Source organism: Gadus chalcogrammus, chromosome 16 (assembly GCF_026213295.1).
Source record: "Gadus chalcogrammus isolate NIFS_2021 chromosome 16, NIFS_Gcha_1.0, whole genome shotgun sequence".
NCBI lineage: Eukaryota > Metazoa > Chordata > Actinopteri > Gadiformes > Gadidae > Gadus > Gadus chalcogrammus.
Window position 1 is genome coordinate 3949894 of NC_079427.1, and position 21476 is coordinate 3971369.

At 48.0% G+C, this 21476-nt stretch overlaps 1 protein-coding gene across 1 annotated transcript in view; it reads left to right on the plus strand.

The window, feature by feature from the left end:
• The first annotated feature begins 1310 nt into the window (after positions 1-1310).
• frem2b (FRAS1 related extracellular matrix 2b) overlaps positions 1311-21476 on the plus strand; it is a 78156-nt gene continuing 57990 nt past the window's right edge. The window contains exons 1-2 of the mRNA XM_056610313.1: positions 1311-6487; positions 8055-8144. Coding sequence (XP_056466288.1) covers positions 1477-6487; positions 8055-8144 — 5101 coding nt within the window. The 5' untranslated portion in view covers positions 1311-1476. The remainder of the gene's footprint in view (positions 6488-8054; positions 8145-21476) is intronic.

Consider the following 21476-nt stretch of genomic DNA (forward strand, 5'->3'; position numbering starts at 1 on the left):
TAGCATAATTCCTATATAATAGTATAACATAATATTGTGTAATATAATATAATAGAGTAGTATATGCCCTTTATTTCAAAGAGAACTTCAGATCATTTCGGTTTTATATTGAAATGGTTTTGGAATAGATTAAATGCATAATAAACACACAAATGACTGCATTAAATGCATTGATTGATGTTAAATAAATGCATGAGCAGGCTATCTGAGTTCACATCGTTTCTTTATCATTATTGCAAGAAGCTCTACATATCCATATGAATTGTCTCACTAACTTGAGAAAAAACTAGGAATAGGCCCACGTTTTGAGATTAAAATGGGAATTATTCAGTAATAGAAAATGTTAAATAGGTTCAATATGATATCACACTTCCATGTCATTATTTTACCTTTTGTATGTTCTCCTACCGGATATCAAACAGATTACACTTAATGACGTCAAAATACGTCTAACCCCTGGACATCACATCATGTAATTATTTCAACCAACCATGAAATGTAGCTTTAATGTTCGTCTCAGACATACAGTATGCCTTTCAAGACCTCAGCTGAATAAGGCCGGAAGATCTTTCTATGCTTTATTTTAATATACTCAAATATAATTTACATATTAACAATGGTTCTGAAACAGGATATTCAATTATTCAAGAACAGAGACATGTTGACCTGTCTCAATTCCATGCAACCTGTGATCTATAAACTTGAAAGTCCTTTTTTAAAATGTAATAAATAATGTAAATGTTTAATGAGTTAATCGAATTCATTAAAAACAGTCCACTTTGTCTTTGGCGAATGTAAAACAAAACCTACAGAAACCTATAGGGGGAGACAAAGATTGTCAAACTTTCGCCAACATTCAGGACTATGCAGAAAAATGATAAATGTTCTACCCTTTTAAGAACAGCCAACCTTGCAATTCATTTTCATTTGATTTACAGGCCTATGTATTTATATTTCTTGATTTTAAACCTTAGCGGTAGACATATAGGACATATGGCAGGTCTGTCAGGATTATTATAAATATGCCCGCAGAAACACCACTTTAAATTATACCCACGCAATAAGAGAACAATAGAATCTATAATTTTAATCAATAATATTTGTTATCAAATCCCCACACAACAACCTGCTCAAATCCAGCCCACGCTGCTCCGAGCTCCTCTTTATGACTGACATATCCCTCCACCTATCATAAGGTGAGAGGCGCATTCCAGCGGAGGTATCAGCCAATCACCGGCTGAGGGGGCGTCGCCCTTTGGTTCCAGCTTGGTGGGAGGCTGAAGTTTGGGGATTTGAGGAGAGGCGGCGCGAGAGAATGGTGCACCCAGACCCGCCGAGTCGCGTGAGAATTCAACTCCTCTCAGATGCTGTCCCCGCGCAACTTTAACCACACATGCGCGGTTTTATAGGCTTGCGTTTTTGTTTGGAAAGTTTTAAAGCCCTTCTTTATCTCTGTGCATTCACACGTTTCAACAAATGGCTTGGATTATTCCTCAACATCTCCACCGTCCCCGCGCCGCGTTCATCCTGCTCGCGCTCGTGCTGACAGGTGAAGCGTCCGCGCAGCTTTTCAATAGTTATGGATTATCGTATGCCGTGCGACCCGATCTGGCTGAGGACGCTGTACTGGTGGCCAACAATGGAATACGCGTGCCTTTCGGGAGGTCCGTCTTTATTGATCCAATCAACGACCTGGTGATCCAAGTTCAGCCCGGAGATAGATGTGGGATAACAGTTCTGGACAATGACCCGCTGTCCCAAAGGCCCGGGCACCTGTCTCCCAAAAAGTTCCCATGTGAATTCGGTCCTAACGACGTGAAATACTCCCACTTCGGCTCTCGGAGCCCAGCCAAGGATAGAGTGAGGTTACAACTCAGGTACGACACCCAGACGGACACAGTGATTATCCCTTTCATGATGGAGGTGGAGGTCATCTTTACTCAGTTGGAAGTGCTGACCAAAAACATGCCCCTCACGGTGGAGAGGCATCTCGGCACAAGTAACCCGATTGACAAGAGATCACTGGAGTTCACCTTCGACCGAGGCACACACCAGTGTAAAATAGCATCGCTTTCCACTGGCAGTGCGATACCCAGATACGGAAAACTTGTGGATGATGGGAACCTGGGAACAATGTTTGACTGCGATGAATTCATGAATATGAACGTCCGTTATCAGCACACTTTCGCTCTGAAGTCGCCGAACAGAGATTATATCCCAATGTTCGTGGAACTACAAGATAAGGAGGGCAATTTGCTCAAACAGGAATTTTTTCAAATATTAGTGCGGATTAAGGAGGGGGAGGACAACTCGGCTCCGAAACCCAGCTTCGTAGCCATGATGATGATGGAAGTGGACCAGTTTGTCATGACAGCGATCACAACAGACATGCTGGCGGCGGAGGACATTGAGTCAATCCCGGATGACTTAATTTTCAACATAACCTCCCCTCTATCGTTCGAGGAAGGATACATAGTGAGCACAGACGACAGGAATTTGCCAATCACGTCGTTTTACCAGGGAGACCTGAAAGAGTTGAAAATAGCCTACAAACCCCCTGCCGTGGATTCTGACACTGAGAGGATTTTCCAAATTGTGTTTGAGATTGTCGACACAGAGGGGGCTGTGTCAGATCCCTTCGCTTTCATGATTGTGGTTAAGCCCATGAACACATTGGCCCCTGTGGTGACCAGGAACAGCGGGCAGCTGCTCTACGAGGGTCAGTCGAGGCCCCTTTCCAGCGCACACAACCTGGAGATCAGCGATGAGGACAACCTGGATAAGGTCAGGGTCGAAGCCATCGCAGGCCTGCGCCACGGATACCTCAGCGTTTTCGGCTCGGGGAGTAAGTTCTTCACGCCGGCCGACCTGGACGCCGGCGTGGTCGCCTACCAACATGATGGCAGCGACACGTACAGTGACAACATCATCTTCAGGATGACTGATGGCAAGAACGAGGTGGAGTTCCTCTTCCCCATTACGGTGGTGCCCACCGATGACGAGCCGCCGATCATTAACGCCAACACAGGTTTGGTTTTGTTTAAAAACCAGATCATGCTCATCTCCCCTCTCATGCTCAGCGCCGCTGACATCGACTCGGAGGATTCCACCATTTTATTCGAGATAGAACCGCCCTTTTCTGCCATCGGGCAGGTGATGCTGCGGCAGGCTGAGGCCCCGGAGGACCCATCCACCTGGAAGTTCAACGCTGAGGAAGAGCTCTATGAGAAGGTGGTCACCGATTGGGTGCAGCAGGACATCACAGACGGCAAACTCTTCTACAAGCACGTCGGGCCCCACAGCACCGACACCGTCATGGATCACTTTGTGTTCAGAGTTCAGGATGACAACGACCCACCCAACCAGTCGGGTCAGAGCTCATTCATCGTCAAGGTTCTCCCTGTCGACGACCTCCCACCTGACATTTACCCTGGTACGACCCTGCATATGACCGTCCATGAGTACCAGCTCACCTTCTTCCGCAAAAAGTTTCTCCGCTACACAGACCTGGACTCGGAAGACCGGGATCTGAAGTACACAATTGTCCAGCCGCCGACTGATACTGATGAGAACAGCCCTGTAGTGCTGGGATCAATAGTATTGACAGAAAAGCCAGACACTGAAGTCATTACTTTCACTCAGGCACAGATTAACCACCATAAAATCTCTTACAAGCCACCATACCTGGAGCTAGGAATTACAACTCACGTATTACAGTTTAAGTATATTGTGGAAGATACTTCCGGAAATCGTGCAGAGGGATTGTTTACCATCATTCTTCAGCCCGTGGATAACACGCCGCCAGAGATCACCAACTCCGGCTTCGGTGTCTTTGAGCGTGGCACCCATGTCATCACCCGTACGGAGCTGCACACTTCAGACACTGACACTGACAGCAGACAGATCTCTTTTACGTTGACACAGGCCCCGCTGCATGGCCACTTCCGGTTCATGTTCACCGACATGACCAAAGGGCACACGTTCAATCTGGAGGACATCGGACACGGCAGGATCTCGTACGTCCACAATGGAGACGAATTAACTATTGATTCAATACAGATAGACGTCAGCGACGGAGTGCACGTTGTTCCCATCACCATCAAGATCGGCGTGAAGCCCATCGACGACGAGACACCGACCATCACGCTGCCAGCGGGAACGATTGGCTCGTATATGGATGTCCTAGAGAACGGAGCAACCGAAATAACCACAAATGTTATCCAGGGACGAGACGAGGATACCGACGACCTCCGGCTGACGTATATCGTGGAGGACCCGCCGATATTCGGTCAGATCCTGGTGAACGGCAGGTGGTCTGACAGGTTCACCCAGGCTGACATCATCAGCGGTCTGGTGCTATACGCGCACACCAGTGGCGAGATCGGCTTCACCACCAAAGAGGACTTCTTCAACCTCACCCTGACCGATCTGTCTGACGAGTGGACCGTGGGGGGTAACAAAATCACCGGGGTCCGAGTTCATGTGACCATACTTCCCTTGGACAGCCAGGCGCCAGAGGTTTTCGTGGGGCCACAGTACGTGGTCACCGAAGGTGGGAAAAGTGCTGTTGAGATCATGCACATCAGCACCAGTGATGTGGACACCCCAAATGACGACCTCCTCTGCACCATCATTGTCCAGCCGACGTCCGGCTACGTGGAGAATATCTCCCCTGCCCCTGGCTCAGAGAAGTCCCGATCGGGGACAGCCATCAGCGCTTTCACTATGAAGGACATCCGACAGAGTCACATTTTCTACGTCCAAAGTATTCACAAGGGCTTGGAGCCGGTTGAGGACAGGTTCACGTTCCGGTGCTCTGACGGCATCAACTATTCTGAGAGGCATTTCTTCCCCATCTCCATAATCCCCTCTAATGACGAGAAGCCAGAGATCTACATGAGAGAGTTTGTGGTGATGGAGGGGATGAACATAGTGATCGACACCCCAATACTGAATGGCGCTGACTCAGATGAACCGCCAGATGAACTGATGTTTATCATCACAAGGGGCCCCCAGCATGGCTACATACTCAATCAGCTCACCTCCGGCACAGTCACTGTCACTAACTTCACCTTAGATCAGATCAAAGAGGCCTCCAGCATCGTCTACGAACACGATGACTCCGAGACAACGGAAGACAGCTTCGATGTTGTTCTCACAGACGGAAAGTTCAGCGTGGAGAAGACTGTAATCATTATGATAATCCCCATCGATGATGAGACTCCGCGGATGGCGATCAATGATGGACTGGAGGTAGAGATAGGTGACGTGAACGTGATAAGCAGTACAATTCTAAAGGCCACCGATCTGGACAGCGAAGATAGCTCTCTGACGTACATCGTCCGCTACGGGCCCAGTCAGGGCTATCTGCAGAAGACGCCGGCCGACGGCTCACTACTAAACATCACTGTCGGCATGAACTTCACCCAGAACGAAGTGGACCTTGGGTTGATCGTGTATGTCCACAACGGACAAGAAGGGATCCGCGACCTCATCAAGTTTGACGTGACGGACGGCACCAACGCCCTGATCGACCGGTACTTCTACGTCACCATCGGAGGCATCGACATGGTTTTCCCCGACGTGGTCAACAAAGGCGTGTCACTGAAGGAAGGCGGCAGGGTGTCCCTGACCACCGACCTGCTCAGCACCACCGACCTCAACAGCCCCGACGAACACCTGGTGTTCACCATCACCCGAGCCCCTGCGAGGGGTCACCTGGAGTGCACGGACACCCCTGGAATGCCCATCGCGTCCTTCACTCAGCTACAGCTGGCGGGAAACAAAATCTACTATGTCCACACAGCGGATGACGAGGTGAAGATGGATAGCTTTGAGTTTGAGGTGACAGATGGCTACAACCCGGTGTTCCGCACCTTCCGTATATTAATCACCAACGTGGATAATAAACGTCCCGTGGTAACAATGCACGGCCTCAGCATGACCGAGGGAGAGAACAAGCTCATCACACCCTTTGAGCTGACGGTGGAGGACAGGGACACGATGGATCACCTGCTGAGGTTCACCGTCACTCAGGTGCCGGTCCACGGCCGCCTGCTGTTCAACAGGACCAGGCCCGTCACCTCCTTCACCAAGCAGGACCTGAACGAGAACATGATCACATACAAGCACGACGGCACGGAGAGCGCCGAAGACAGTTTCTCCTTCACCGTCACGGACGGCACCCACACCGACTTCTACGTGTTCCCCGACACGGTATACGAGACCCGCAAACCCCAGGTGATGAGGATCCGGATCCTGTCGGTGGACAACGGGGTGCCCCAGATCTCAGTGAACAAAGGCGCGCCCACGCTGAGAGTCCTGGACACGGGTCACCTAGGCTTCCTCATCACCTCCAAGACCCTGAAGGCCCAGGACCGAGGCAGCCGGCAGGACTCTGTGGTCTTCAGGGTCAGCGTGTTCCCGGAGCACGGCTACCTCATCAACCTTGGTAGAGGAAACGCCACGGTGTCCAGCTTCACCCAAGGTAAGACTGCACTACCATCCACCTCATTGTTCCTCAAACAATACATCAACTATGTAGAACACTGTGTTTGTGTGTGTGTGTGTTTGTCACGCCGGCGCCGCTGGCGTCGTGCTTTGAATTCCCAGCGATGCCGGAGCCCACTTACTCTTAACTCATTATGCGTGTTGTCACTTTGCTAATGGCTCTATCCTCGGAGGTACACAGGAGAGGGAGAAAACAGCTGAGTTCAAACACCAAGGTTTTAGGTTTCTCTCCAGAGACTGCCTGTTTGTGGAGATGAAGTGTGTCAGCACCTTGGGCTGTCCGCATTTAACAGGAACTGTGATTTCTCTCCTTCTCTCGCTCACCTCTGCTGATGCATTTCCCTTCCCGGAGAATTAGCAGTGTTTTGCATGCACCGCAGTAACATTTTCTCATGGAGGGGCACATGGGGTTGGTGGGGGGGGCGGGGGGGATTTGCAAACATAAGGAGAGAAGGTGTGAACATGAAAACACACCAGAGGGAGGGAGAGCTGTTTGTTAGGGATTACACGGCAAACGACGGGCTTTTACAAACACGGGTTGTCAGACTCTGCTGTTGTAAACGAACCCCAGCGATAGGAGGTGGGGGTGGGGTGGTGGGGGGGGGGGCAAGGAGATCAGTGCACACTCCATCTCCACATACTTCCCTCCCTGTATTTACTCTGTCATTCTTCCCCCCCCCCGCTGCTCCGGCGGCCTGTTCAATATTTCAAGCGTTCTCACCGGGGTAAACAGACAGTAAATAAAGCCAACGTCCCCAGGGTGTCTCAAAAGATGTGCCTATGCATTTTTATGAGCGGACCCCTTTGAAGGGAAATGTTTTGACATCAAATATTGAAGATGCGAGGGGAGGCCTGCTCCTCGCTATCCCCGCCCCCCCCCCCCCCCCGTTCCGGGGCGACGAGGAAAGCTCGGCGCGGCCCCCCCGTTCAAGATGGCAACAGACGAGATGAGACTATTTTCTCCCTCAGCGGCGTGTGGCAGTGGAGCCGTCGCTTCTGCTCACAGCGAAAGGCCCAGGACACAGTTAACAGATTCATACACAAGGGGCATAATTCAGGGAACGGGCGGGAAAAGAATTACTCTGCCTGCCGTAGGAGATAGCACAGTGGCAGGGGAGACACTTGGATTGGAGAATAGTGTAAGAAAATATACGACGAAATATACTGAGCGAGGAATTATACCCTACCGCCCAGGGGCGGATCTAGCCATTTTGGGGCCCTAGGCAAAATATAGACACGGGGCCCTCATTTTTGAAACACGTACACAAAACAACTAACCATCCCAATATTCTTAGAATCGCAATAAACCCATAGTGCACTGCCACTCAACTCTCCACAGTAAAATCAGTTTCAGATATATATATATTTTTTTTCATTTTTTTTTTTTGGTTGGGGCCCTAGGCACTTGCCTAGGTTTGCCTAATGGAAGATCCGCCACTGCTACCGCCACCACCCAGAAGTCCTGAGAGAGCGTGGCCTTTCTTTCAACTGTAGTCCATAATCTCTTTGCACTGACCTCATGGTCCTCTGTGTTTGTCTTTCAGCCGAAATCGACGACATGAAGATATGCTACGTGCTGAAGAACGGAGACAACTCTACGAGTGACACCTTCCACTTCTCCATCGAGGACAAAGGTGAGCTTAAGTTCTGGATGGATGATTGTACGATGTGTGTTTTTCAGTTCTGTTTGTGTACAATGTGCTGCAGTCAACCCTTTGGCAAGATCAGAAGCGTGTGCCTTTCCTATGCTAGTACTTAATGGTTTTAAGGAGGTATTTGGATTAATTAATTTCATGAAGGTGGAATTATTTAACAATTGGTCATAACCATTATTACAACTATGAAATTAAAAGTTCCTCATATCCCCTGCATCCTTAAAGTACCACTAGGGGTACATCATGTACCCCAATTTAAGAAAGACTGATCTAGTGGTTTGGGTTTCAAATGACCTTCATCAAAAGATTCACTGTAAGGCGCTATGGATGGAAGTATCTGCTGAATGTGATATGTTATAGAACGCTTTGTGCGCTATTTGTCTTCCACACCTAAGACCTAGCAAGAGAAAATAAATCAGCAACCCAGAGACAAACATATTGAGAGAAACAATGGGCGAAGAAAAGCCACAAGAAAAACAACCCCTTGGGCTGCCTTTATTAGTCTTCATAAAGAAGCGTTTTTTCTGCAGTGGTGGGGGAACTAAATTTTGCTGATATTTTCTGTCACGCCCGCTGCCCTGCTCCAACCAGCAGTTAAAAAACCATTTAGATGTCAAGGCCGCCTGGACCATCAACAACCTTTTTTCCGGGCCGTCAATGATGGCAACCTTGAAGTAGATATCTTTAAAAATACGGCTGTCTGCCAATAAGAGCTAGGGGCACAGGCACAAACACACACACGCACGCGTGCACACGCATGCACACTGTTTATTTTCCCTTTTATTTTTACTTCCCAGACAACACTAAATATCGATCGTTTATGTCCCGAGTCTCGGTACATTGCATTTGTAAAAAAGTACAAGGAAAAAAAAAAGTGAGCCTTTCTTTGTGTCGGCCATTACCCGAAGTAGCTCCGTTGACAGTGTGTTATTTCTTCTGCTCTTTACATTCAAACGGAGAACACAAAGGATCCCTCTCCCTCGGAGAAGGGCCTGGCTTTTCAACAAGACACACTTAGATAACGGATCCTTCCCATCCTTCCACTGGCGACCGCGAGACGCTTCTGTGGCTACAATTAGCGCGCAGACAGACTAATGGCTGTGCTAACAGGTAGAGGGGCCGTTATTGGGGCTGTGGGGCTGAAGTTATGGGCACACGCTCGCGGCTCTTCATGGAGAAGGAGCTGTTGATGTGGCCACTCTGTCTGGGCTCGCTGCGGTGGCCGTGCGCGTACAGAGCTCCGTTTTGTTGAGTCAAGCTCAGTCGATTCTCCTCATTATTCGCTCAATTGGGCTATTTGTCATGGATCTCTGTAGGCCTTCTCCTCCACCTCCTCCTCTGTTTCGGTCGTGCCTCCGGCTTCCAACAGTCACTCCATCTTTCAATCGCTCTCTCATTCACTCTCACTTTTTATTTTAGATGCCTTTCTCTTTCGCTCCCCTTCCGTTTCTCCTGTGCTCTTTCTCAGACTCTCTTTCCCTGTCTCTCTCTGCATACGTCTTTTTATCTCTCTCTCGCTATCCCTCCCCCATATCACTCTCCCCCTCCCTCTCTCCCCCTTTCTTTACATCTATCTCACCCTCTTTATAACTACCTCTCTCTCTCTCTCTCTCTCTCTCCCTCCACCTGTCTCTCTCCCTCTACTGATCCCCCATCTCTGCATCGCTTTCATCTCTCTCTCTCGCCCTATCTCTCTCTCTTGCCCTCCCTCTGTCTCTTTGTCTACCCCTCCCTATCTCTCCATCTTTCTCTCCCTATCTCTGTCTACCATCTATCTCCCTCTCCGTGTCTACCGCGTATCTCTCCCTCTCCGTTCTCCATACACATCCTCGCTCCCTGGTTCCGCAGGCAGGCTGAGCGATGGCTTGCTCTCAGAGAGATCTCGTCGATATCAACCTGGAGAGATGGATCAGAGGACTGCTGCTGTTAGCTCCTCACGCCCGACAACCACCTCCTCCCCTCCTCCCCTCCTCCTCCTCCTCCACCCTGTTAAGTTGGAGCGCTTCACAAACCTGAGGCGCAAAGGGGTGCGAGGCCAACCCGCGGGGCACGCACAGTCTTTATCCCAGTGCTAGGCTCCTCGTTTGAACTTCTCAGCGGTATCATCAGACGTGGTTATGAGTGTGTTTCGACGAGGCTGGAGGTTCAATGCCTTTGTGATGAGCCTCCTTGTGGAACGACCCCACGTACGCGGCCGGGGTTTCTCTCTCTTTCCGCCTACGTTCGCAGGGCTGCACCGGTGCATTGTGGGCCACCAGCAAGGCCTAAAATACCCCCGGTGATGGAGGCTAGGGTGGTGGAATGCTTTGAAGCTGCACACAGAGCTCCTCGGGATCACTGCTTTGATTCCTGGGAGCTGGGATCCATTTTTAGGGCGCGTCACAAACACGCCTGAACCACACAGGCCGCTGCCGTCGCAGCTGCATTGTGTTGTTCCTGCACTTTTCTGAATACGTTGAGAGTCACAATACGGCCCTCACGATTGGATTACCCAAGCATGTTGGGTTTCTGCACGTGTATGTATGTGTGTTAATGTTATACTCACATAACTGCTGATTATATTCAATACAATTATATTCTAAAGTGACAAGTACAGTTGTGTGTGTGTGTGTGTGTGTGTGTGTGTGTGTGTGTGTGTGTGTGTGTGTGTGTGTGTGTGTGTGTGTGTGTGTGTGTGTGTGTGTGTGTGTGTGTGTGTGTGTGTGCATGCATGCACCTGTGGGTGGGTCTGAATACAATTTGTGAGCTTGTTATAATTAGTGTTAGTGAGATGACTGGACAGTGATTTTGGATCATGTATTTTTGAAGTACATTCACATGTACAAGTTGTCATTCGAGAGCTGTTTTATCCAGAGCCACTGAAAAGTGCTGATGAGAAAAATCAAAACAAGTATTTCGTGAAAGGTACACATTTATCTGCTCTTCTGACACCTTTTAATTAAAATCAAGTGGTTGACTTAATGCCAGAGAAATTTTATTCGATCAAAAAATGGAATTTGATGATAGATTATGATATTAATGATCATAATTGAAAGGCAGAACTATTGCCTATTGTTAGGAGGGTATGCCCAGATGCGGATTTACCTGCATTAAGCTAATATCTTAAATATAATCAATCAAACGATCAGCCAACTGGGATACAGCGCCAGACACTTCATCTGGTCTTCTCAAACGGGATAAGAACCCCGCAGAACTCTCCAGAACTGAACTTCCTGTGTTCGGTTTTGAGCCGTCAAAATGGGGGAAATGTTTGTTCAAAACGCGGTGCCATCCATTGCACTCCATCTCAATGCTCTTGGCAGCTCGTACCTTGGCTGGCATCGAACCAGCGGCGAGTTCATTCTGTGAAAGCTTCTGGTGCAGATGGATTATGCTGATGAATGCCACGGTATTGACCTATTTAGGCTGAGTGTGCATGAGTTTAGCTCCTGGCAGCCGACTACCTACTTTGTGGCGTGATGCGATTTGAACTGTAGAGCGAGACTTTATAAATCTCCGGGGTGGAGAACATTGATGGGTCCAAGTTATAATCCTCTGCTTTCGACCACGCTGCACTTTTTTGTCTTTTACGCGTCAGAGACGGTTACAGTAATAGCCCAGGCTTTGATTTGCAACAGACCAATCTTTGTGTTTTATTAATGCAAAAAGAACGGGTCGTCCTTCCGAGAAGAACGTTAAGAAGTTTGACGTTGATCGAGCACCTCTCATAGGGACAAATTAAATTTTTGTCATTTTGGGGACGCAGGAGGAATCCCTGTCTCACTCAATTAAGCCGGCGTAAACAAACCGACCAGATGGGCTTTTCACCCAAAATAACAACATGACAATCAAGCGCCGTCCAGAGAAGCTTGTCATTTTTAATTGGTGTGTCGAACAATAAACGAGGGCCACTCACTCGGTTGAATGGAGCAACGAGGCACTTAACCCATCGAGCAACTCCAAGATCCCGGACAATGCATTCTTTGCATAATTGAGGTGCGTCGGGCATCGATTGGAGGTAGCGGGAGGAGAGGCTGAGGTGCTTGGTGACCCCCCGGAGGTCTGAGAAGATGAGCTCCTACTGGAGGGAGTTCAGCTGATGGGATTTTTAGCGGTGAGGCTGAGTTCAAGGTGCCTGGGTGATGGCATGCACGTTGACAAGGTGTTCTCTAAAGATGGTGGCAGTAAAGGTTGTGGTGGTGGTTGGGATATCCGTAGTAGTAGGAGGTAGATTTTGGTTCGAGATGGTTGCATTTAGATTAGTGCTGTCAAGCCATACAAATATTTAATCGCGATTAATCGCATTAATGTCATAGTTAACTCACGATTAATCGCGATTAATCAAATTGCTAAATAACCCTTGATTTCTTTGTCCCATTCATTTTTCTCATTTTAATGCTCTTATCAACATGGAGAAGTGCATCGGCTTGCCTAGTGCAAATGTTTTTTTATTGATAAGAACATTGGCATATACTGATCAAAAAAAAAGCTAGAGTGCAATTAAACGATGAAAATACAAACATGCTGCCTCGAACATAGCAGTCAGGCTACTGCTTCTTTGTTTTGAGCCAAAGAAAAAAAACTAAACTATTTATATATATTTTTAAATTAATAAATAAATTGCGTTAATTGCGCGATAAATAAATTAACGCCGTTCAAATTGGTTTGCGTTAATGCCGTTAATAACGCGTTTAACTGACAGCACTAATTTAGATATTAGGTTTGAGATGGTTAGATTAAGGTTAGGGTTTGAGAGGGTTACGTTTAGAAGGGTGGTTAGAGATGGTTAAGGTAAGGTATTATGTTAGATATGTTTATAATTGTTACATCAATTGATCTATGCATCTTAATATCTGAACAATTCCCCACATTTGTAGGTTGATGGGGGTTTTTCCTTTTCAAATTATGATCATATAGGACTATAATTATGTGTTTATTCAATATTCATTCGATATCACATCACACAACACATATCACTGAAAGAGTAGTGTATTGCATCGGAATGAGGAGAATGGTGTTTGAATTAAATATACATTTTGATAGAGTGTTAATTGAACACTGCTCAGCGATGCTGGCGTTACTGGTGTTGGTGACGGTGTTGCTGGTGGAGGGAGAGGTGGGGGCAGCTGGGGGGGGGCTCTGTATTTATCCACCGTGTCAGGATGTGGGTGGAATTGGCCGTGGGGGGGGGGGGTGACTCTGTTCACGTCTGAGTTCATGTGTGACTTTATGTGTGTTCACTCTCTGTGCTCACCTGCTGTGTGAAGTCCCACTGGGAGCAACAGGAGACCTATAATTACTGAGAAAGTGTCAGCTCACTTTCTGACAACAAAATCTATCTCTGTTTATGTCTATGTTTTGTTTGTCGGGTGGTTGTGTGTTGGTGGGTGCGTGGGTGGCTCTGTATGTGTGGGTGTGTGTGGTTGTTTGTGTGTGTGCAGGTCGCTGGGTGTGAATCGCTGGATGATGTGGGTCTGTTTAACGTGTGTGCATGCTAACTAGTTCGTTTTTTCTGTTTTTTGGCAGTCTCTTCAGACTTTGCCCTACCAACCTACACAACAATAACATGATACATGGGAATGTGTTTCCTCTGACATATATGTATGTCAAATTCCAGGTACACAGGTTGATATAGTTTCACACAAAATGTAATGTAATACTTTGCAACGCATAATATGTTATACGTGTTCTCTTCTCGAATTGATTTATTAGTATTTGATGAGAAGCTGGTCAACCAAAAAGTTAATTTCCTCTCCTGGTTTTAAAGTTTCACGTCATTGGTTCCTCTTGAGGTTAAGAAGAGGATAGTGTGCTATGTTTGAAGAACGGATGTTTTTTTAAAACAAACCACTCTACAGTGGTGCTTTGTGAAACACATTCCTTGCAGGAAAGGTGTTTTCTACCTAGCTCGCTGCAGCTTAAGCAGAGAGAGCTAGAGATTTACCTCTCCTCTCCTTGTTCCAGAGCATGTATGCAGTACGCATCTAACTGAGTACAACTGGGTATTACTTATTCTTGTTTCCATTATGCATTAGTTTCAGGTGTATATTGTAGCAGTATATCAGTTTGGATGGTTTAGGTATTAGATTAGAGATTATTACATTACTTTAGGTTAGAGACGGTTCAGTTGAGTCATTAGGTTAGAGTTAATTAAGTTTTGGCGTTGGGTGAGAGATGGTTCAATTGAAGTTTTGGGGTTTGAGATAGTTAGGTTCAGGGGTATTTGGTTAGAGATGGTGAAGTTCAGATAGAAGGTTGAAGATGATGGTAAAGTAAAGAAGGTTGGAGAATATGATTAAGTTACGGTATAAGGTTAAAGATGGTTAGATTTAGGCATCAACATAGAAATAGTTAAGCTTAGGTATTAGGTTAGACATTGTTAGCTGAACGTGTTCAGTGAGAGAATGGTTGCTTCTGGGTGTCCGGCTGTCCGTGTGTTTTCTCTGTGAGAGACCCTCCGATGCAATGAGCCAGGCTCCACCTCCAGCCTCCAGAACTCCGGGGCGGCCATTTGTCCTAGCGTCGGAGCGTCGGAGCGTCAGAGAGCCGTAGTGCCGTCCCTAATCACAAGTTATTGCTGCGAACGCTCAGGGAACGCTGGGATTCATTTCCTGCTCCCTGCTCCTCTCTCTAATCCAGCGTCTGTGGAGGATTATGTTTGTTTGGGGGGGGGTTTTCCTTCCCCTTCCCGTTTTTTTTTCCATCGCCCGCGGCCCGGTGCCGGCCAGCCCGAACGTGCCCTCACACGCCAATGCGAGGCGCAGCGCGGTTTCGACGTGTGTCGGGTAGAAACCTCAGGAAAAAAGAGATGAGTCATGGGTTTTACTGCGCTGTCTCTGTATGCTGTTATTAATCAGCCTCGACCAACTCACTACACTGGGTGGTATTGCGTTCCTCTGTCCTTGAGACTGATCGTATGTCATACACACAGCTTGTGTCCTTTACTGACACATTAGTGTCCGTGTGTGTGCCTGTGTGTGTGTGTGTATGTGTGTGTGTTTGTGTGTGTGTGTGTGTGTGTGTGTGTGTTTTTATGTATTTGTGTGTTTTATGAATGTGTGATTGTGCAGGTGTGTGTCTGTGTGTGCGAGTCTTGTGTATATGCGGTAGGTGTCAGTGTGCGCGTGTGTGTGTGTGTGTATAAACATGTTGTCATACATGAATCCTTGAAAGGAATATTTCTTTAGAAGCCGTGGTAAAGAGAGCCGTGGGGGGGCGAGGCAGCTCGTAAAAAGATTCACGAGACATTTTATTGTCGGACCTAAAAAATGTTGTGTTCAACTGCGATCAAACATCTGGGAGTTGATTACAGAGTGGTTCGAGGGGGGAAACATCTGCTCTCCGGTGAGGAGGAGGAGAAGGAGGAGGAGGAGGAGGAAGAGGAGGAAGGGGAGGGAGGGGAAGGGGGGTGAGAGGAGGTAGAGAAGAAGGAGGGAGGGCGGGGAGAAGAGGGAGGAGGTGGTTCAGGAGTGATAAAGGAGAAGGAAGAGGGCACGGAGGAAGTGGGCGCGAATGGGAACGGGGACAAGGAGGAGAGAGAGGAAGAGAGGAGGAGGACGTGGTGGAGGAGGAGAGAGGATGAGCTGGAGGAGGAGGAGGAGGAGGAGGAGGCAGGATGGATGGATGGATAGGAGGAGAAGGGAGGGGCGAATGAGGAGGAGGGTGGGGGGGGATATGTGAATTACAGGCACGATCTGAGCTCATCTGATCTCGGTGTGGAGTTTTGAGTTTCTTCACGTTCTGGTGGTCATGTTCATCTGGTTCTCCACCCGTATCTCCGCCCGTCCGTCCGTCCACATGGTGACGGAGGAGGAGGCTGCCAGCGACGGGCTGCACGGCCAGGGGATGTGTTCTGTAGCGTTATTGTGTTCTGGTTCATGGTGGATCCAGCTGTCATGAGAAGCGCTCTTGGATTTGAAACGAGATTCATTTCTCATCAGCTCAAACAGCTGTGATAATTACAGATGTAAAATTGTCGGAGTGAGACGTATATATATATATATATATATATATATATATATATATATATATATATATATAACAGAAAGACAACTGAATTAAATGTGATGCTATTCGATAAAAGCAATCACAGTCAACAAACTAATCTAAACATATATGTATTTATACAGAGCTTCAATAATCATGGGTGGGGAGCAGATTTGTTTATACAGTGGATATACACTTTATTTGATTGGACAGTCAGACAGACAGTCAGACAGACCGACCGGCAGACTAAATTATGTTCACCTGAGTTATTCAAGGTATATCTGAGCGTACCAATATTTGATTATCAGTCCTCGGGTGGAGGAAGTGGTGGAGGTTCCGCACTGCTGGAGTATTCATGTCCTAGCTCTGGAGAGAAATAGGAGTACCGCACCCCCGGCTCAACCCAACCCCACTCAAGATGAAAATCTCTTCCTGCTATAAGACCACACACTCGAGACCAACCACCACCCCTCTTCCCCTCCCCCCCCCCCCCCCCCCCCCCATCCTGCAAACCCAGCCAGGATAAGGATCTACCACTTACACGGCAAGGGGCAGGCGAAGAAAATTCCCAAACTTGGGTGTCTATGAGCGGTCCAAGTCCAGACGTGTTCCCTGGCTGCTGACTGGTGTCGTTACCACCGACTTTAGGATCCCCTCGGAGCAGAACGAGAGCGCTCTGGCGCCTCAGGAGCGTCTGGGTGTGTCTGTACGCGTTTAACCTCCAGCTGCGAAGCCAACGCGACGTTGGCGGCGAAGATAAACACGTAAAAGAAACACCTACTTTACCCGGGCCGGGATTAACGCCGGCTGGAGTGCAGGCGACTTAACACATTTTTTACACGGTGTTGATCGGTCGGTGACAGCGCGGCTCGGAGAACACCTCGCATCCTGCTGGGGTCCCTCCCCTCCCCCCCCCCCCCCCCCCCCCCCCCTCTCTCTCTGCTCCCTTACAGCGGATCAGTGCTGGCTGCGCTCTGCTAAATCAGCCTGGGTAATGTGTTTTCCGGCCCCCGGACTCCCAGTGGTGCGGGGCTACCCGGGTCTGTCTCGACGCTGCTGTGTAAGCGGGGCATTGACAGCTGGCCCCGGCGTGCATGCGGCAGCGCGCCGTCGTGCCTCTGCATGGGGCTGGGTCGTACCAAATGGTGACGCAGACCCCTGCGAGATCCGTGTGTGCAAACGGCGCTGCATGCTGGGACGCGTGGCTGTGTACATAGAGGTGAAATGCACACAATGGGGCTTCGCGGCGGGGGCTAGTGCGCGCCTGCGTTTGGACGGATGCATGCACGTGGCATGCATACAAGAGCGTAATCATCACACATGAATACACGCACACACACACACACACACACAATGCAATCTAAGTGTGCGTGTGCATGTACACACGCGTGCACATGCAAACTCAGATTGCACAGCGGTCTCTTCACTATCGCTGGCTCTCGCTCACATGCGCGCATATTCTCAATCAAGAACAGACACGCACGCGCAGTGATGCAGGCTCTCACATATGCACACACCGACACATACACACACACACACACACACACACACACACACACACACACACACACACACACACACACACACACACACACACACACACACACACACACACACACACACACACACACACACACACACACGCGCGCACACGCACAAACATTCTCACAAACTCACAGTCTCACCAACGTGCAGGCATTCGCACTCACTGACTCACTCACTCTCTCTCGTTCTCTCTCACACACACACACACACACACACACACACACACACACACACACACACACACACACACACACACACACACACACACACACTTCACACACACACACACACACAGCCACACACGTAGACACACAAGCATACAGCACGCAGTCACGCACGCACACACAAACACAGACAGTGTTGACAGTGCAGCTTGCAGGGACGGTGTGGGAGCCTGTGGTGACAGATGGGGTCCTGCTAAGATGTTTTCTGCCGGAGGCCGGTCCTCACAAGTCTTAAAAGCGAGGACTCTTCTCTCTGGGAGTCTCAGATGTTGTCTCTTCTTTAGGCCGGCCGGCTGCAATGATGTACGCACGAACAGACACAATTAAGCCTAATGATGTCATCGCCAGAGAAGCTCTGCAATTCATCGTCTTTCATGCTGGTGGGGTGTCGGAGTGTGTGTTTGGGTCTATTGTCTGTGTGTTTGTGTGTGCATGTGTGCGTGTGTGTATGTAAATGTTTGTGTTGGCGTCTGTGTGTGCGTGCGTTCTGGGCAACGATATTGAGAATTTTACCATAATCTTTCATCGTGCTTAAGTGGGGGTGAGAATGTGTGTGTGTGTGTTTGTGTGTGTGTGTTAATGTGTGTGCGTGTGTGTGTGTGTGTGTGTGTGTGTGTGTGTGTGTGTGTGTGAGAGTGGGAGTGGGAGTGTGTGTGTGCTGTAGTCAAGACCGGGGGGCACCCAGTTTCCCTTTCACCACCATGACCACCATCACCACCTGCTCCCCTCTCCGGTGGAAGTGAATGCTCACCTGGTGGGAACACACCTGGTGTCCCGGGGAGATGAGAGGGAGCAGAGAGAGACGGGGGGACGGGGGGGGGGGTTGGAGATGAAAGGTAGAGAAGTGATTTGATGGGGGACGGGCGGGGAGCCTTCTCTCTCCGTTACCCAGCCTTACTCTGCAGTTCATGCCAGGCGACATGCTGTAGCCCCCCTAGCCGCCGAGGGAAACGCTTAGCAGGAAATAAATTTTGACGAGTCTACCAGCGGTCAGTGCATGTCGATTGTCCAATCACATGGCTGAACGCACACACCGCACAGCGCGCTCCTTTGCATAAAGCTAATCGAAGTGAAACGTTTTTTTCTTATTTCAACGGACCAAGTTGACGCACCAAACCCCGAGCCGTCCCATGATCCTTTGCGGCACACATCTGATTCAAAGTCTAGGGAGCACGCTGGCTCTCTTCATTAGCAGCACGCGGAGGAGCAGGGCCGTCAGGGGGAACGGGAAGCACAGCCGGCAGCGTCTGGATATCTTCTGCCTCCCACTAGGGCAAGAGTTGGCCCTCGTACCCACACCAGGGACATGTTTTAATAGTTCCAGAAACATCTCCGGCTTGCTGGAGGGATGTTTCTGCGCCGCCATGCATGAAGCTGAGTTGGGCTCGTCTGAACGCGGTTGCTTGTATTCAATGATGTTTAATTGCTTAGTAATTTAGTAATATGACAGTTTTATCAAAAACGCTCAAGACAGATGTTAAATACCGTGAAAATCTTTTGGTGTGGAAGAAATGTCAAACTTAATTTCTTGTTTTCTCTAACCAACCTTCCTGCGAGGTCGCAGTGAGACACGACAATGAATATTTCACAAGCGGAAAATCTGTTCAACCCAGCGACCACATCATCATAATAATAATAATATTCGTGTCTAGAGAGCACCTTTCAATACAAACAAAGTACGATTCACACGGAAACTCAAGTCAGCTTCAGGTCAAATGGAAAAGAACATAAAGCATAAAAGGAACCAAAAAAAAACACAATCGTCAAAGGACCAAGAATAACAAGTAGACAAAGTTCGCAAAGAAGAAATTGTCTCTTTCCGTTGAGATAATTACCTCTTAATGGTTCACTAAAATTTGTAAACATTGAGTGGGCGCTAGATGGGCCAACCATGCTCGGAAACATATGCTCACACAGACAAACCATCTTATATATTCCATGCACACTGAAAGATCAAACGTCACGGCTTGTCTATTAACTTACCATGCTTGAAAAAGGCTGGGGGCATTAAACACGGCTCGTTACCTCTCTGACCTGGGAGGTGTGTGATGGTCATGTGACTGCAGGTGACAAACGATCCTGTTAATTTGGTTATCTGCACGAGCAATTTGTAGCCTGCTAATGCTATCTTTCAGTGCTGGGGGCTTTGCCTATTTGCGTGTGTGTGTGTGTGTGTGTGTGTGTGTGTGTGTGTGTGTGTGTGTGTGTGTGTGTGTGTGTGTGTGTGTGTGTGTGTGTGTGTGTGTGTGTGTGTGTGTGTGTGTGTGTGTGTGTGTGTGTGTGTGTGTGTGTGTGTGTGTGTTTGGGTGTTGTGTATTTCGTGTGTATATGTGCATGCATTTGATCTAATACCAATTTCACACTGCACACTGCAGATTAATTTTCAATTATCCCATTAGTATTGGCTCCCACATACAGGAGCAGCAGGAGTGAATTTGTGAATATTCTTAAAAGCTTTTCTCCTTGCATTGTTTCTGGGGAGTGGAGATAATGACTTGCTTGTCCTGGGAGACGGGAAAAAAAAGTTGAAAGCGACATTCAGGAAAAAAGCTGGCACAAAACCGTAGCCTTTTATAAGTCTGAAGCTCAGAGGCCCCTTCCGTAGAGGAACACTTCAACAATTCATGTTTGCTCTTCTTCAACAAAATCCCAGAACTATAATCGATGGGTTTGAATTCCAGTGTGCTATTCTTGTTACGCGTTCTGACTATGTTGAGTCCCCTCAACAATATTTCATGTTTATTTTGTTTTCAACTGTGTTCAACTGTGCGTTTGTGTACACACCATATTATTTTCAACTGTGTGTTCAACTTCTAATGAACACACATCATTATCTATATTATTTTTATATCATTACCATACCTGAATTTAATTACAACAACCATATACAAGTTTAAGTTTTCTGAAGCTTTACGTATAACCAGACCAAGCCAGCACTGAACAATTCCAGCAAAAGACAGACTTAACCCTAAAGTATGAGATGGGATATTGTATTTTTAAACCTTTAAGGTTTCAAACTTTAATGTAGGGGAATTAACAACCTATTTCTGTCCCTTGTGCAACCAACAAGATCAAGCTAGGCCCTGCAAAGAAAGTGCAATATAACTTTTATTCCCTACTGTCACTGAGCCCATATCTTTTTTTTAGCAATTAAAAAATTGTATAGGCTGCAACATCAGGGGGATAAGTAGAAAACGGCAATGCCTACGCTCTATGGTTTTCTGATTGACCCCTATTTTGATGGTACCAACATTGTGATTGGCTGCTCTATGAGGAGATATATATATTGCCGGCCTTCTGATAGGTCATGGTGTGACATTATAGGCATTACCAGCATTCGGATTGGCTCATGTATGAGTCAATAGGAATTACCAGCGTTGTGGCTCATATATGAGGGAATAGGCAGTACAAGTGCTCTGATTGGCTCCTGTATGAGGGAACATGCTCTTCCAGCTTTCTGATTGGCTGCCATGCTAGGTAGAAGGGATTTGGGCTGTGGTGTTGAGAACAGATCGATGGTGACATTCAAACCGTGGGAGGGCTGTCTGACTTTGGGCCGGACAAATGCAAATGGCCG